The 14,776-nt window shown below is 36.8% G+C and overlaps 1 protein-coding gene across 1 annotated transcript in view; it reads left to right on the top strand.

Moving 5' to 3' along the window:
• LOC107572541 (DIS3-like exonuclease 2) overlaps positions 1-14,776 on the top strand; it is a 79,210-nt gene that overhangs the window by 32,583 nt on the left and 31,851 nt on the right. Inside the window, exons 4-5 of the mRNA XM_016258959.1 lie at positions 1,753-1,891; positions 13,418-13,506. Of these exons, the coding sequence (XP_016114445.1) occupies positions 1,753-1,891; positions 13,418-13,506 (228 nt within the window). The remainder of the gene's footprint in view (positions 1-1,752; positions 1,892-13,417; positions 13,507-14,776) is intronic.

Genomic DNA, 14,776 nt, shown 5'->3' with positions numbered 1-14,776 from the left:
TGTGTAAATAAGGTCCAGTTGGTTGCCTGATTTGTGAGTAGCCATAGTTAATACTCGCTTGAGATCAAAAGAGGCAAGCAGAGTGTGGAAGTCTGCAGCCTGAGGTTTATCTAGGTGGATGTTGAAGTCTCCAAGCATAACTAGGGGAGTACCATCCTCAGGAAAGTTTGAGAGCAGCACATCTAATTCTTCCATGAAGTTACCTAGTGGTCCTGGGGGTCGATAAACAACTATAAAATGGATTTTAAGAGGGTGGGTAATGGTGGCTGAATTTGATTCAAAGGAGCTGTTGATACTCAGAGATGGTAAAGGATTACGTTTCCAATCATTAGGGATAAGCAGACCAGTACCTCCACCTCTTCCAGTCAGACGGCGGGAGTGGGAAAAAGAGAAATTATTTGAGAGTGCTGCAGGTGTAGCATTGTCCTCTGATTGATCCACGTCTCTGTCAGGGCCATGAGGTTTAGTCTTGAAAGACTTGTAATAGAAGAAAATCTGCTTTGTTTACAGCAGACTGGCAATTCCGGAGACCAATAGAAAAAGAAAGTAGTGTTTTAGTAGACATAGGCAAAGTGCGCAGGTTGTTAGGATTGCGCTGCCTACAGTGTGTGATGCATGGTTTGCGAGTGGTAGTGATGGTAGACCTCTGGAAACACATAGTAAGAATTGGTTATAAAAACTGAAAACAGAAGGGGAGCAAGTAGTAGGAAAGAGAATGATTCATAAGCGATACTTATGTGCCTTGCCGGTGTCCCTGCTCGGTGGAGTCGAACGGTAGAGTCAATGGTCTTTACACTCTTCAGTCTTCACACGAGGAGGGCTTTACACTAGGGCTGCCGTGGTATACTAAGCTTTTTATATTCATCTAACAAAACTCAAATTGAATTCAGCTGGGCACACTTTCCTGTTTATCACAACAAATGGCCAAGCAAAGTGCACGACATTGACAAGGTACAAGATACAGTACGAGACCAAACGCGATTTCAGCACGTCTCCACACAGTAAACCAAACAAGCGTTTCCTAGCAACGACAACTGCGCTAAACACTGAGACAAGAAATAAATACACTTACAAGCTGCTTTTAACTTCTGCTGATTGACTGCTTCTCACAAAGAGTATTTCTTTACACTGTTTTGCTGGCGCTTGAACACACTTTCCTGTTTATCACAACAAATGGCCAAGCAAAGCGCACAACACTGACAAGGTACGCGATACAGTACAAGACCAAACGCGATTTCCTATGACATGACACATGTGGGGCAAACAACACAAGAATGTCTTCTATTGTCCTCTGCTGCATTTAGCAACCCTACCTGCATGAATTGAGCTTGCAGAAATCCTTCACAGATATCTGCAGAATATGGATGACCATTGTTCATAAAATTCTATAGATCACCTGCCCATTTTATGTGTGTTTGTTTCTTATTTTGTCAAATTGGCTAATGCTTTCAGTCTCTAGTAGTTTAGTACTCTCATCTCAATTTCGTATATTTTAGGATATTTAAATCCAATCCAGCACAGATTTCTCACCATTATTAGCACTACAAAATGTGGAAAATAGTGCAGAATCTGCACTGTTTTCATAATATTAAGATATATAAATGCATGCATGTAGTATATACTTCTAGTAGTTGTAAAGCATGTGATTGTGTTATAATTATTATGAAGTGAATGTAAAATGATAGATATCAATCTAAGACATAAATGCATCATATTGACGAAACTGTATCATATTGTGAACTATGTACACAGGCAGTCAGTGGAGATATAAACGAGAGAACTTTTGCCAATCAGATGGTGCCAAAGGCTCCTGATGTCATAGTGGAGGCCCATTACAATGAAGATGACGAGGTGATCGGTAAAATGAAGAATGTCAGTCTCCATGATAAAGGTAATGGCTTTTACTGCAGGTATAATGTTACAGATAATTCGGTTCACCCTTTATCCAAGGTTTTGCTAATAAACATTTTTGTTAATTTTTTTTATTCTCTCTAGTATGAATTGATAAATCATTTACTGTTTATTCAGTATTTTCTTAAGTGACGTTTTGTAATATACTTTGGACAAGTTTGTCTCTTAATAATCCAATTTTTCATTACTTTATTTTGTTAGCATTTCATTGGTTTGGTCAGTCCTGTGCCAATTTCCTTTTGTTTGTTTGTGCAATTTACACCTCCACAGTTTAGTCATATCACCCCAGGAATAATTTCTTCTGTAAATGTCAGGGATTAAAGTTCCGTTGCTACGATGGATTTCCGTCAGTCCATAAAGACAGTCACTTGCTTCATTCCTGAATGATTCAGCTGTTCGAACAAATCAATTGAATGAATGATTCAGTAATAAAATCAGTGACTTGCCACCACCTGCTGGCGAATTTAGTTTAATTTTAGCGTATAATTTCAGTTATTTAAATCATATTTCTGTATTCAAAGTTTTATATTTAAAACATTAATCTCCACATTAATTTCTTCGACCAAACCCCATTCCTCAGCCATACCTGTCACACACCCAGTTTAAGAGCAGTTTTTTTATTCTTGTAATTAGGAGCGCTTATCTTCCTAATTTAAACATTTAGGAGCACCTTCTGATCAATAATCAAAAATTCTGATAAAAAATTAGCCTTCCTAATACGAGGTGACATTTGACTCCTTAAAGTGACTAACAGGAGTATTTTCTTTTTACTTTTGTAATGGCATCATTTTCATCTGTCAAATTCAAAAATTAATGTTTATAATATTTTTAAAATGTCTATTTAAAACGATATGTAGAATAAGACAAGTTACCAATCATATGAAATTAGTATTAAAGGGGTCATATGATGCTATTTAAATTTTTCCTTTCTCTTTGGAGTGTTACAAGCTCATGGTGCATGAAGATCTGTAAAGTTGCGAAGACTAAAGTCTCAAATTCAAAGAGATATTTTTTTATAAAAGTTAAGACTTGTCCATGCCCTCCTAAAAAGCCTCATTTAAACACGCCCCCACATGTCTATGTCACTGTGTGGTGAAAGTTTGTGATGGCTTGACATGGTCTTTTCTTAAAATTTGTAGTTTAGAATAGATAGACAAACAGATGTGTGTTCTGGTTTGTTGCTCAAATGTTACTAGGTGGTTGCTATGTGGTCGCTTGTGTGTTCTGAGTAATCTTCCACAATGCCCACATTCATACCTTTCATACCTTTGTATGAAATAAGGGGGAAGTCGTGGCCTAATGGTAAGAGAGTCGGACTCGTAACCCAAAGGCGAGTTCGAGTCTCAGGTCCAGCAGGAATTGTAGGTGGGGGGAGTGAATGTACAGCGCTCTCTTCCACCTTCAATACCACGACTGAGGTGCCCTTCAGCAAGGCACCGAACCCCCAACTGCTCCCCGGGCGCCACATAATGCAGCATAAATGGCTGCCCACTGCTCTGGGTGTGTGTTCACTTAGGATGGGTTAAATGCAGAGCACTAATTCCTAGTATGGATAACCATGTTTGGCCACATGCCACGTCACTTTCACTTTCAAATACTTCTGTTAAGAAGTCTTAAATTTCAGTGTTTTGATATTTTTAGTGGTTCTTTCTAGCAAATTTAAACGTTTTTGCTGCTTTTAAACTTGTGACTTTTGTGATCATCCAAGTAGTCTACATAAACTCTTCTTTGTGTATGATAGACCTTCTCTAACAGGTTTAGAGACATTTAGAATGTTGAATGTTTAATTGATATTTTGTGATTAGATGTCCAAGCACCAAACGCGAATTGGATCTCTAATGCATGTATTATGCTAAGCCTCTTTTTCTATCAGTTGACATTCCTTTAAATGGAAATAAATGCAAATTTATTTCATTTGTATAATTATGGTGTCCTGACAGTATAGTTTTATATAAAGCAGGGCTCGCATTTGCGACTTCTAAATTCAAATGTTGAATAAAGGTCCACACTTACACCAAATATTATGATCACATGCCTTATGACAGTAAACATTTTTAGAGGTGTAATTTTGACTTCTCGTTTAAACGGTAAGATGTATTGATTTCTTTTGAAAGTCATTTTCAAAAGACGCCCGTGTGTTGCTGTAACCTGTTTTATCAAACCCTAGCTTACAGTTAAGATTTAAATTGGACTTCCCTGTAAAAAAACACATCACGAGAAACATTGGTGCTAGTCACATGGGCCATTTGTGCTTGGACCCCGATGATTACTGCTTGCTATTTTTAATTATATTATAGATGTTGTACATGTGATCCTCATGCCACCTCCTTGCCACCTTGCCACCATACAATTAATATTCTAGAATTCATTCACCGCTGAAAGCTGGAGTTTTTGTTCAACTGGATTGTCAACTCGAAATTCAATGAAGATCAAAAAAGGAGTGAGCACATTTCTGGTTAAAAATGAAAGGCCATCAACAGACACTTAACCCTCAAATGATCCCCATTTCCTATTTACACTTCTGGTCTTTGATTTTTGAAAATTGATAGTTATTGTAAAAAATATATGCATTTTTAAACATACAAATAAAATGAAGTCATGTCGAAAACAAATATTCTCTGATAAAGTAATCTGTATGAAACCAACGCGATGTCCAGTTTTTCCCATCTAAACTTATTATCTCTAATGTGATCACGCCCATGAGCCGATCAGGCTTTTCAAATTCTAAACATCCACGTGAGACGCGCGGACATGTAAAAGCCCATATCACCTTTGTAGACAAGCGTGAAGAGCATTCCAAAATAATTTATCCTTATTTAGGGTATAGACTTATTCTATTTTAATCTGCATTTTAATAAAAGTTAAACAGAAAAAAGACAAATGGTTGCATAGGGGCGCCGCACATAGGGTGCGCCATTTTGCAGAAATCATTCTGTGAAAATCATCTTTAATGAAATGTTATAAATAATCAAAAGCTTGGTTGTTAAAAAAATAATGTAATGAAACTTTTTTTGTTTAGCGTTTGTAGCTTTTCTAAAGAGTTCAAAAATGTATAGATCAACTTACTAAGACACAGAACCACTGTATCTCTTTACGACCACAACAAACAGGACACTTTTCAGACGCGAACTTCAGCTTGCTCTCAGTGCGCGAGTCAAACAAGAGTGGAAAAGGTACAGGTGCCAAATGAGCTTAGTAGAACAACAGTGAACTGTGGTATATGTCAGTAAAACAAACTTACCTGTCCTGTCTCGTTTTACTGTGCTCACAGCGCATGCTCTTCAACTGTACATGAATATGCGGTGCGCACACTATTCTTCATCATAAATAAACCGCATTAGAAACTATGAGCATACATCGTCAATTAAGTCATGAAATTACCAAAATGGTGATTAAAGATGTAAAATTATGCATGCATGTATGTATATGTGCATCACATTTAAGAACGCATGTACTGAAATATTCTGCAATTCAAGATCACAATATAGGGCGCAAGATGATATGTAATTTTTTTTATTTGTGATTTAATGCACAAGTAAATGTGAGCACAGTGCAGTTGTACTAAAAATTGTGCACATTTTTCGTTAATTTGTAAAGTACGAAAATGAAACCATATTTAAATGCATAAAATAACTAATTTTACATTCTGGCATTTATGTGCTGTTGACTTAAGCCCTTTTTTACATTGTTGCAGATGGGGATTTAAAAGAGTACTTTTTTTCCCTTTGTACAGAGCTCGATTTAGGTATGACAAAACTCAGGGCTTAAAGTTCTCCGGCTCCTTGCCGGGTCTCCAGCGTGTGGCGTTTAGCTGCGGAAAATAAGATAGTCCTCCTACATTTAAAAAAAACTTGTTGATATCACGTTCGAGTTAATGAGTTCGCCTACCAATGTATGACAGGAACACAGCTTTCACTCTCAACCAAACTAACATTACTAGCCAATCAGACATTTTTGGTCCTATGAACATGAGATGCGCATAATAGTATCCAACTGCAGAGTCGCAGCTGATGAGCACGACACATTCTGAAAAAGCTGCGAGGCGCAATGGTCAAAGATTTCCATCTAGAGCAGGCATGGGCGAACTCAGTCCTGGAGGGCCGGTGTCCCTGCAGATTTAGCTCCAACCCTGATCAAATACACCTGAACACGCTAATCAGTGTCTTCGGGATTACTAGAAGGCTACAGGCAAGGGAGTTTTAGAAGGGGTTGGAGCTAAACTCCGCAGGGACACCGGCCCCCCAGAACCGAGTTTGCTCATGCCTGATCTAGAGCCATGTTTATATAGAAAAGCTATTTTCTATATAATTAACAGAGCTTTGTAAACAGCTCAGAGTAATCACGTCATCTCCATAAGAACGATATGATTGGCAGAACAAATTTACCTGTAGTTTTGAAAAGGTCCTGTTCACACATGATCTCTTAACGGCAATTTACCAGTGAAGACTGTATGTGTGAAAGGAGGCTAAACTCTTCCTCTGCATGTGCCGTGAGTTTGGGTTGCTTAACGTTCTTCTGGGAAAACGGTGTTATCTCACATAATTTGTAACTTAAGTCATTTATAAACCTATGCCAACACAGAATACATCAACATATTTCTAAATATGCGATTTATTGTAGATCACGATTTCAAAATAAAAGTTTCTCACTTTGCATATGGCCAAATATTGCAATTAAATGGATTTAAACGTCATTGAATCACATGAAGCATCACTAGGCCGTTGGCACCCTTTGCAGGTATTTGTTATAATATAGGTATATTACATTATGTATTTAACAGTTGTTCAATAAAACCATGTACTTGGCTTTGATACTTTATTTGAGCCAATTATTATTGCCTCATCGTTAGTTTATATATAAATATAGTCATATTAAAGCCTGTTTTTCACTTAGTTCTATTTGTATTACTAAAACATACTTGTCAAAATAATCAGATTACTTGATTAGCAAAATAATTGTTAGTTAAGCCCTAGATTTGTTAAAACATTTCAAAATATAACTGCATTGTTCTAATTTTTGTAATTAAAAGACTAATTTTGTCATTCAAATGAAGTATTAAAACATTGTCTCGTTCTATTGAACCAAGCATATGCATTTTGTCTCATCTTGTGGGCTAAGTTCGTCACACCCCTAGAGTCGATAAGCGGTGATATAGCTCATAATTTTCCAAGTGTATGATATATCCCTGCTTTCATTCTTCAGGTCAATCATACAGTGGGTACGGAAAGTATTCAGACCCCCTTAAATTTTTCACTCTGTTATATAGCAAAGGGTCTGAATATTTAGGACCATGTGATATTTCAGTTTTTCTTTTTTAATAAATCTGCAAAAATGTCAACAATTCTGTGTTTTTCTGTCAATATGGGGTGCTGTGTGTACATTAATGAGGAAAAAAAATTTACTTAAATGATTTTAGCAAATGGCTGCAATATAACAAAGAGTGAAAAATTTAAGGGGGTCTGAATACTTTCCGTACACACTGTATACTCGTGGGGGAAAAATCATGAATAAGGAAAGCGATAACTGTGCTATAGTATCCTTTCAAATGTTAAAGTTGCCACAGTCATTGCATTCTTTGCGTGTTCTGCACTTTATTTGTACCATTTGTTTTATTAGTTTATATATTAGAATTTGAAAGACAAAATATTTTTTGATGAGTGAGATCTGATTGTAGTCCTTGAAAACCAAAAGAGTAGTGCTTGAAAAGTCCTGGAATTTCATTTTGCAGTATCTGTACGAACCCTGTTTAAGTTACCAGTTCTTGGAGCATTTTATTTAGTTGTTGATTGAACTTACCTGTAGTTTTTGTAGTAAACTGTCTTTGTATATTTCCTATTTTATATTCATTTCCTAGTAGTTAATTTACTATTATTTCTTTTGCACAAAACAATTTCAGAAATTACACGTTTTAAATTGTAGGTCATCTTGTACCCTGTCAAGGACAAATATAACCAGCAAAACTTTATATCAAAAGCATCCTAAATGTTACATGTGTTTGCATTATAGTGAGTAACATCTCCTGATATTGCCGTTTCAAATAGCCCACCATAATCTGTTGTCTGAGCCTGTCAAGGGCTAATGGCAAGGGCAGATATGTTACTAGTTAGTTTCAAGGAATATAATTTTCAAAAAAAGGGTTTGTTTTTTGCCAAATAACCCTGTGTATGTGTCCACCCCCAACCCCCAGAAAAAAGTTCAGGCTTAGGATTTTTTTTGCTTTAACCCCTGAAAACTGTTGCAATTAATTAATTTGGACAGCTAATAGAATGTTAAACATTGACTTTTTCAGAGTTCATTGATTAGGCTATATAAAATTCAGTGAAGGTTGACTTTGATCTATGTAGTTATCTGCATGTCTCATCCATGAGTAGGCCTATGCAATGACGGAGAACAAGATTTTGGGGTGTTAAGACCCAGAACCAAGCTGACTGAGCAATAAAGCTATATGAATACAATATGAAGAAAGCTATATGAGCTACATGAACATCAGCTGCAAGTTTATTAAAAATTCACATTTTAATATTTTACTGTGAGATGGACAATTAAGAATCAAATCACGGAGTATCTGAAATTAGTAAGGGGTTTCTAACAAAGTGCAGAAGTATTGTGTAAGCAACAGCTCCATAACAAGAATAGCAATGTACAGTGAGACATTTAAGATTATTATTATAGGCATTACTTTTACAAATCATTGGAATGGAATTTAAAATATATATTGATACAAATATTTTTCTAGTGGGCTAATCTATTAGTCTGCATTTACACTGCGTGTATCAATTTTGACATGCCATATTTTTTTCCAGTGCTAGAATCACTGTCTATCACAGCTTCAAAGGGAATCATGCATTTATATGAATGTCACTTCCAAAACTCTGCAGCGTGCAATTGTCTGTCAGTCCTTTAGCACCATGAAAAACAATTCTTTTAGTCAAAGGATTATAGCTATATAGCCTGTACAGTGCAAAAGACCGTTCACTTCATTCACTAAAAAACTGTCACTCATCTCAGTTCGTGATTTTAAAACGTTCTATTAAAATCAATAAATTTGTCTACACTGCATAATGAATCTCTTACGTGTCATTATTTGTTTTTGAGAGAGAATATTGGCGAGAGCAAGCATAACTAATCACTTGACAAAATCTCCGGCCGGCGTTTTGTGCAGTGAGTGGATTCTAACTTAAACACCTCTTATTGGCCATTGTGTTCAAGAGCTCAACAAACATATCTGTGATTGGCTACATTTCTCACCGCTGCAAAAACATGCTGTAAATAGGAATATTTCACGTTCTCCAGAGCTCAAACTCAAAAATGCAATGGAGCATTTGTTAAATCTGTTTTGGCAGTGATGTTATATTATTACAGTATCAGCTGGGGTGATCTTGCTTTTGTTTCAGGGTACTTATATTTAAAATTGACTTTTTTTTACCCATGTTTTAATTTTTGTAACAAAATTATTTGTGATCAAATATTAATTGACGGACCACCTGCAATACTGCTGCGGAGCCCAGGTTAAAGACCCTAGCGTTAATGTGATATGATATTGCTTCTACATTAAATGAAATGAATATAAAAGCGTATATGTTTAACATAACTAATTGAACTTACCAAAAATGGATTAATGTCTCTAATCTTCAATCACTGTTGTACGGAAGTTCTGAGCGGCCAGTCGTTATAATGAGAAAACAAGAAGGAAAAAAAAAAATAGTGCATGGCCGCTTAGAACTTCCGTACTGTTGTACCGGATTTTAAACTTGAATGAAGCCGGATTAAAAAAAAAAAAAAAAAAGGCTGATAAATGTTATAATGTAATGTGTTATGATGTCACTTTTACATTAAATGAAACAAATATAAGAGGTTATTCTAACATTATCATTAATGTTAGAATACCAAACAATTATTTGGTAAGTTCAATTCTTCGCGATGGCGCCGACATTGATGGCTGCCTCTGTTGCGTGCTCCGCAGTTGTTTTTGTTTTTGTTAATTTGTCCCATCTTTAGTTATATCCCTGCAATCAGTTTCACCAGAGACGAATTGTTGGACATTCGGAAGTACACACCACCCGATATTTCACCGGTTTTTGATTATTCTGATGTTTTGCTGGACATTGTAGTCGGGGGAGCTGCGGCGCTGGTCAAACGCTTCAGGATGCGCAGATGGGGGAAGCGAGCTGGCGCGCTCGTGAAGCTCAGGCAGCGCGGATTCAGGACGCCGTTGCCTAGCATCCATCTGGCGAACCTCCGCTCTCTACCCAACAAAACGGACGAACTCCTTCTGCTCTCCTGGACAAATAAGGATTTTTCAAACTCTGCTGCTCTGTGTTTCACGGAAACCTGAAAACTGTGGAGATGACCGTGGACTTCAGGAGAAACCCCCCTGCACTCCCCCCACTCACCATCATGGACAGCACTGTGACTGCAGTGGAGTCATTCAGGTTCCTGGGTACCACAATCTCTCAGGACCTGAAGTGAGACACTCACATAGACTCCATTGTTAAAAAGGCCCAGCAGAGGTTGTACTTCCTTCGCCAGCTGAGGAAGTTCAACCTGTCACAGGAGCTGCTGAAACTGTCCTCTGCACTTCTATAACTGTCTGGTTCAGCTCAGCTACCAAATCTGACCTCAGAAGACTACAGAGGGTAGTCCGTACTGCTGAGCGAATCATTTGTACAACCCTCCGTTCTCCAAGAACTGTACTCATTCAGAGTGAGCAAAAGGGCTAGCAAAATCACTCTGGACCCCTCACATCCAGCACACTCCCTCTTTGAACTGTTGCCATCTGGTCGACACTACAGAGCTCTGAGCACCAGAACGGCCAGACACAGGAACCGTTTCTTCCCTCAGGCAGTCCATCTCATGAACACCTGACAATAACTGTGGAACACACACTATATTTACTCATACACTTATTTATCTAACACTAGGGATGGGCGATATCTTATCGTTTGCGATATACCGGTACAAATTCTCCACACGATAAGAATTCATCTTCCCGCGATAATAACGATAAAATCTAGTTGTTGACATATTTCTGTGTACGACTGTGTGGAGTGGCCTAAAAGGAAGGCAGACGTGAAATTGAGCAGCTCCTTCTACAATCTGGAACAGGTTTGGGTAGGGCTGTACAGTGCGACAAAAATCGGTCTGAGCCTTGAGTAAATGTACTACAGTAGCACGTGTGCGACACAGTTTTACATGTGAATGAGTCGTTTACAAACCTGTTGTCCAACAAAGATATTTTAATTTATTGACATGCTTTTTCTCCATATTAACTTCATAACATAGTCGAGTGTTTGAAATAACTTATTTTTGTGATCAGACGTGGTTTCGTATCACAGAATAAGTCGTACTATTTTATAGCATTATATACAGTGACAAAGGCTATGTCGATTAGCATTGCATTATAAATATACTTTATCCTTATAAAAAATACCCAAGATTACTTGAAGAACACAGATACCATACATTTTGTGCAATCGCATGTTTATTGTCTTCAGGTTTCCTCAGTTAAAATTTCTTTATCTGCGTTTTATTCAGCTACAGCGATCACTGGATACTTCTTCCTGGAGCATTACTTCTGCTATGCATATGGAGTTTCTGCACAAGGGCGCCCTCCGGCTTCCAGTATGGAAGTGTGTACTCCGTAATGCTCACAACACCCTATTTTTGGGTAAAAATAGGAAAGGTAATACTTTTCTCTAAAGCAGTGGTCGCCAACCCGTCGATCGTGATCGACTGGTAGATCTTTATCACTGTCCCAGTAGATCCCGAAAAAAAAACAGTAAAATAAGTACAAAAATGCATTACATTTATAGGGTTATATTAATCTATCACTGAAGGGTACGGTCTTGAGAAAAGTTTCGATGGCAATGATATTTTCTTCTCTGTATAAAGCGCAACTCTGCTTTGTTTACAGCGGTAAACAAGGAAACGCTATAGTGCGGTCGGTTCATCAGTGTTGCCAAGTCCGCGGTTTTCCCGTGGAATTGGGCTACTTAACACTGTTCCCGCGGGTTGTTGTTCATGTCCGCGGGTTGAAGCGACCCCAATAATGTGATATTTAATCCCTGGAATGTGAATTTTACAGGGGAACCCTCCTCGAAACGTGATTGGACTAGTTTTATTGCGAAAACCTGGCAACCCAGTGCTCTGATGAGTGCGTCTCGTTCAGACCTGCTGTTTTTGTTTCGTGCAGATGTTTTATGTAGCAATAAATAACACCTAAAGTCAGACCATTCTGTTTTTGTTTTAAATCCTGAAATTAATCTAAATCAAACAAAAACAACTGCCCGTGCAGATCATGATTAAAATGCAGTGGTTGCCTCTTATTTCAAATGGCTAGATATTTTTGTTTAAAGCCAGTTTGTTTGTTATAAAGCAAATAGCCAATAAATTAATTTACTTAAATATCAGTATCAGAATCCAATTTGCTAGTTAAAAAAAGGGAAGAAAGAAAATCTGAATTCTGAAGCAGCTATGATCGGCGCATCACTAATTAAAATACGAAGTAAAAGGCCTCAAATTTGAAGTACAATCTGGGATGTCTTTTTCTATCAATTCTTCAATAGGTAGATCTTGTCTTTCATAAAGGCTGAGGTCAGGGATTTTGGGACTAAAAAGGTTGGTGACCACTGCTCTAAAGAAACAGGATTTCCAAAATTATCGTCATTGATATCTTTATCGCAATAAATATCAGACATTATCGTGATATATTTTTAAGCCCATATCGCCCATTCCTATCTAACACACTTACTCAGTCTACATTTCAATTTGCACATAATATACCTGTACATACAATTGTCGATTTGTATATTTTTATTTCTTATTTACTTGTTCTATTTTTAATTTATTTAAAAAATTTTATTATCTGTGTTTTTTTGTTCTGTCACTGTCATTCTGTTACACTGTGGAAGCTTCTGTCACGAAAACAAATTCCTCGTATGTGTAAACATACCTGGCAAGAAAGCTCATTCTGATTCTGATCAAATTAAATGAACTTACCAAAAATTATGAATAATGCCTCCAATCTTCAGTCATTGGTCAATCGTGCAGCTCCAGATTTCAAAGTTGAATGAAGCTCACACAATCCCATAATGCCCATCACCAGTAAGTTATTATAAAAACGCATGAGCTACAGTAACACCTCCTTTTTGCAAGCAGTTCTATGGGCTGCCATAGACTCACAACCAGAAGAAGTGTTTCTTTAGCACTGAATGAACATATTAGGATGATTTCTAAAGTATTATGTGACACGTAAAAACAGGAGCTTTACCATTACACAAATTCCCTTTTAAAACATTAAAATTAAAGTTATTGTTAATTGTAGTAATATTTCACAATATTTCAGTTATTTGAGCATAAGGGACTTCTTTCAAAAACATTTGAGAATTGAATTATTCCATGCTTTTGTACATTCAATTAAAGGAAGTGACAGAATATAAAACGGAAAATAGCTGTTAGCAATCATTTATATTGCTTTTTTTTTTTAATTCTTTTTTTTCCCCCTTAGCCCTTGTCACAACACAATCTGTCATACATGGAAGCGCATTCAACATTTCTGGATCAAGTTCAGAGAGAGCTATGCAAAGGACTGGAAAGGTAAGTCATTTGTTTGAAAGGATATACAATATGCTCACTTAAGACAATACAATCAATAGTTCTTATTCATGACAGTTGTAAATGATTCAATTTGCACATAATATACCTGTACATACAATTGTCGATTTGTATATTTTTATTTCTTATTTACTTGTTCTATTTTTAATTTATTTAAAAAATTTTATTATCTGTGTTTTTTTGTTCTGTCACTGTCATTCTGTTACACTGTGGAAGCTTCTGTCACGAAAACAAATTCCTCGTATGTGTAAACATACCTGGCAAGAAAGCTCATTCTGATTCTGATCAAATTAAATGAACTTACCAAAAATTATGAATAATGCCTCCAATCTTCAGTCATTGGTCAATCGTGCAGCTCCAGATTTCAAAGTTGAATGAAGCTCACACAATCCCATAATGCCCATCACCAGTAAGTTATTATAAAAACGCATGAGCTACAGTAACACCTCCTTTTTGCAAGCAGTTCTATGGGCTGCCATAGACTCACAACCAGAAGAAGTGTTTCTTTAGCACTGAATGAACATATTAGGATGATTTCTAAAGTATTATGTGACACGTAAAAACAGGAGCTTTACCATTACACAAATTCCCTTTTAAAACATTAAAATTAAAGTTATTGTTAATTGTAGTAATATTTCACAATATTTCAGTTATTTGAGCATAAGGGACTTCTTTCAAAAACATTTGAGAATTGAATTATTCCATGCTTTTGTACATTCAATTAAAGGAAGTGACAGAATATAAAACGGAAAATAGCTGTTAGCAATCATTTATATTGCTTTTTTTTTTTATTCTTTTTTTCCCCCTTAGCCCTTGTCACAACACAATCTGTCATACATGGAAGCGCATTCAACATTTCTGGATCAAGTTCAGAGAGAGCTATGCAAAGGACTGGAAAGGTAAGTCATTTGTTTGAAAGGATATACAATATGCTCACTTAAGACAATACAATCAATAGTTCTTATTCATGACAGTTGTAAATGAAAATACTTTCACATTAATTTTATTTTTAAAAGTAAGCATATGCTGGTGCCAATAGCCTCGTGGGCAGCACGTTGACGTATAGTGCCGTTGCGCTTCAGGCGTCCCGTGTTTGGGTCCTTGCTTGTGGACCTTTCCAATCCCACCCTCTCCTCTCTCTCTCTCTCCCCCACTTTGCTTCCTGTCTAAATACTGTCCTGTCATAATAAAAATGGCAAAAACCATTTTTTTTATACTCACTTTAATAAAGTAAACCGTAAACGCATCTACT

The sequence above is a fragment of the Sinocyclocheilus grahami genome, unplaced genomic scaffold, assembly GCF_001515645.1.
Source record: "Sinocyclocheilus grahami isolate Dianchi unplaced genomic scaffold, SAMN03320097.WGS_v1.1 scaffold1771.1, whole genome shotgun sequence".
Taxonomy (NCBI): Eukaryota; Metazoa; Chordata; class Actinopteri; order Cypriniformes; family Cyprinidae; genus Sinocyclocheilus; species Sinocyclocheilus grahami.
The sequence above is the reverse complement of the archived record's forward strand: the minus strand, read 5'-3'. Positions and strand labels throughout refer to the sequence as shown.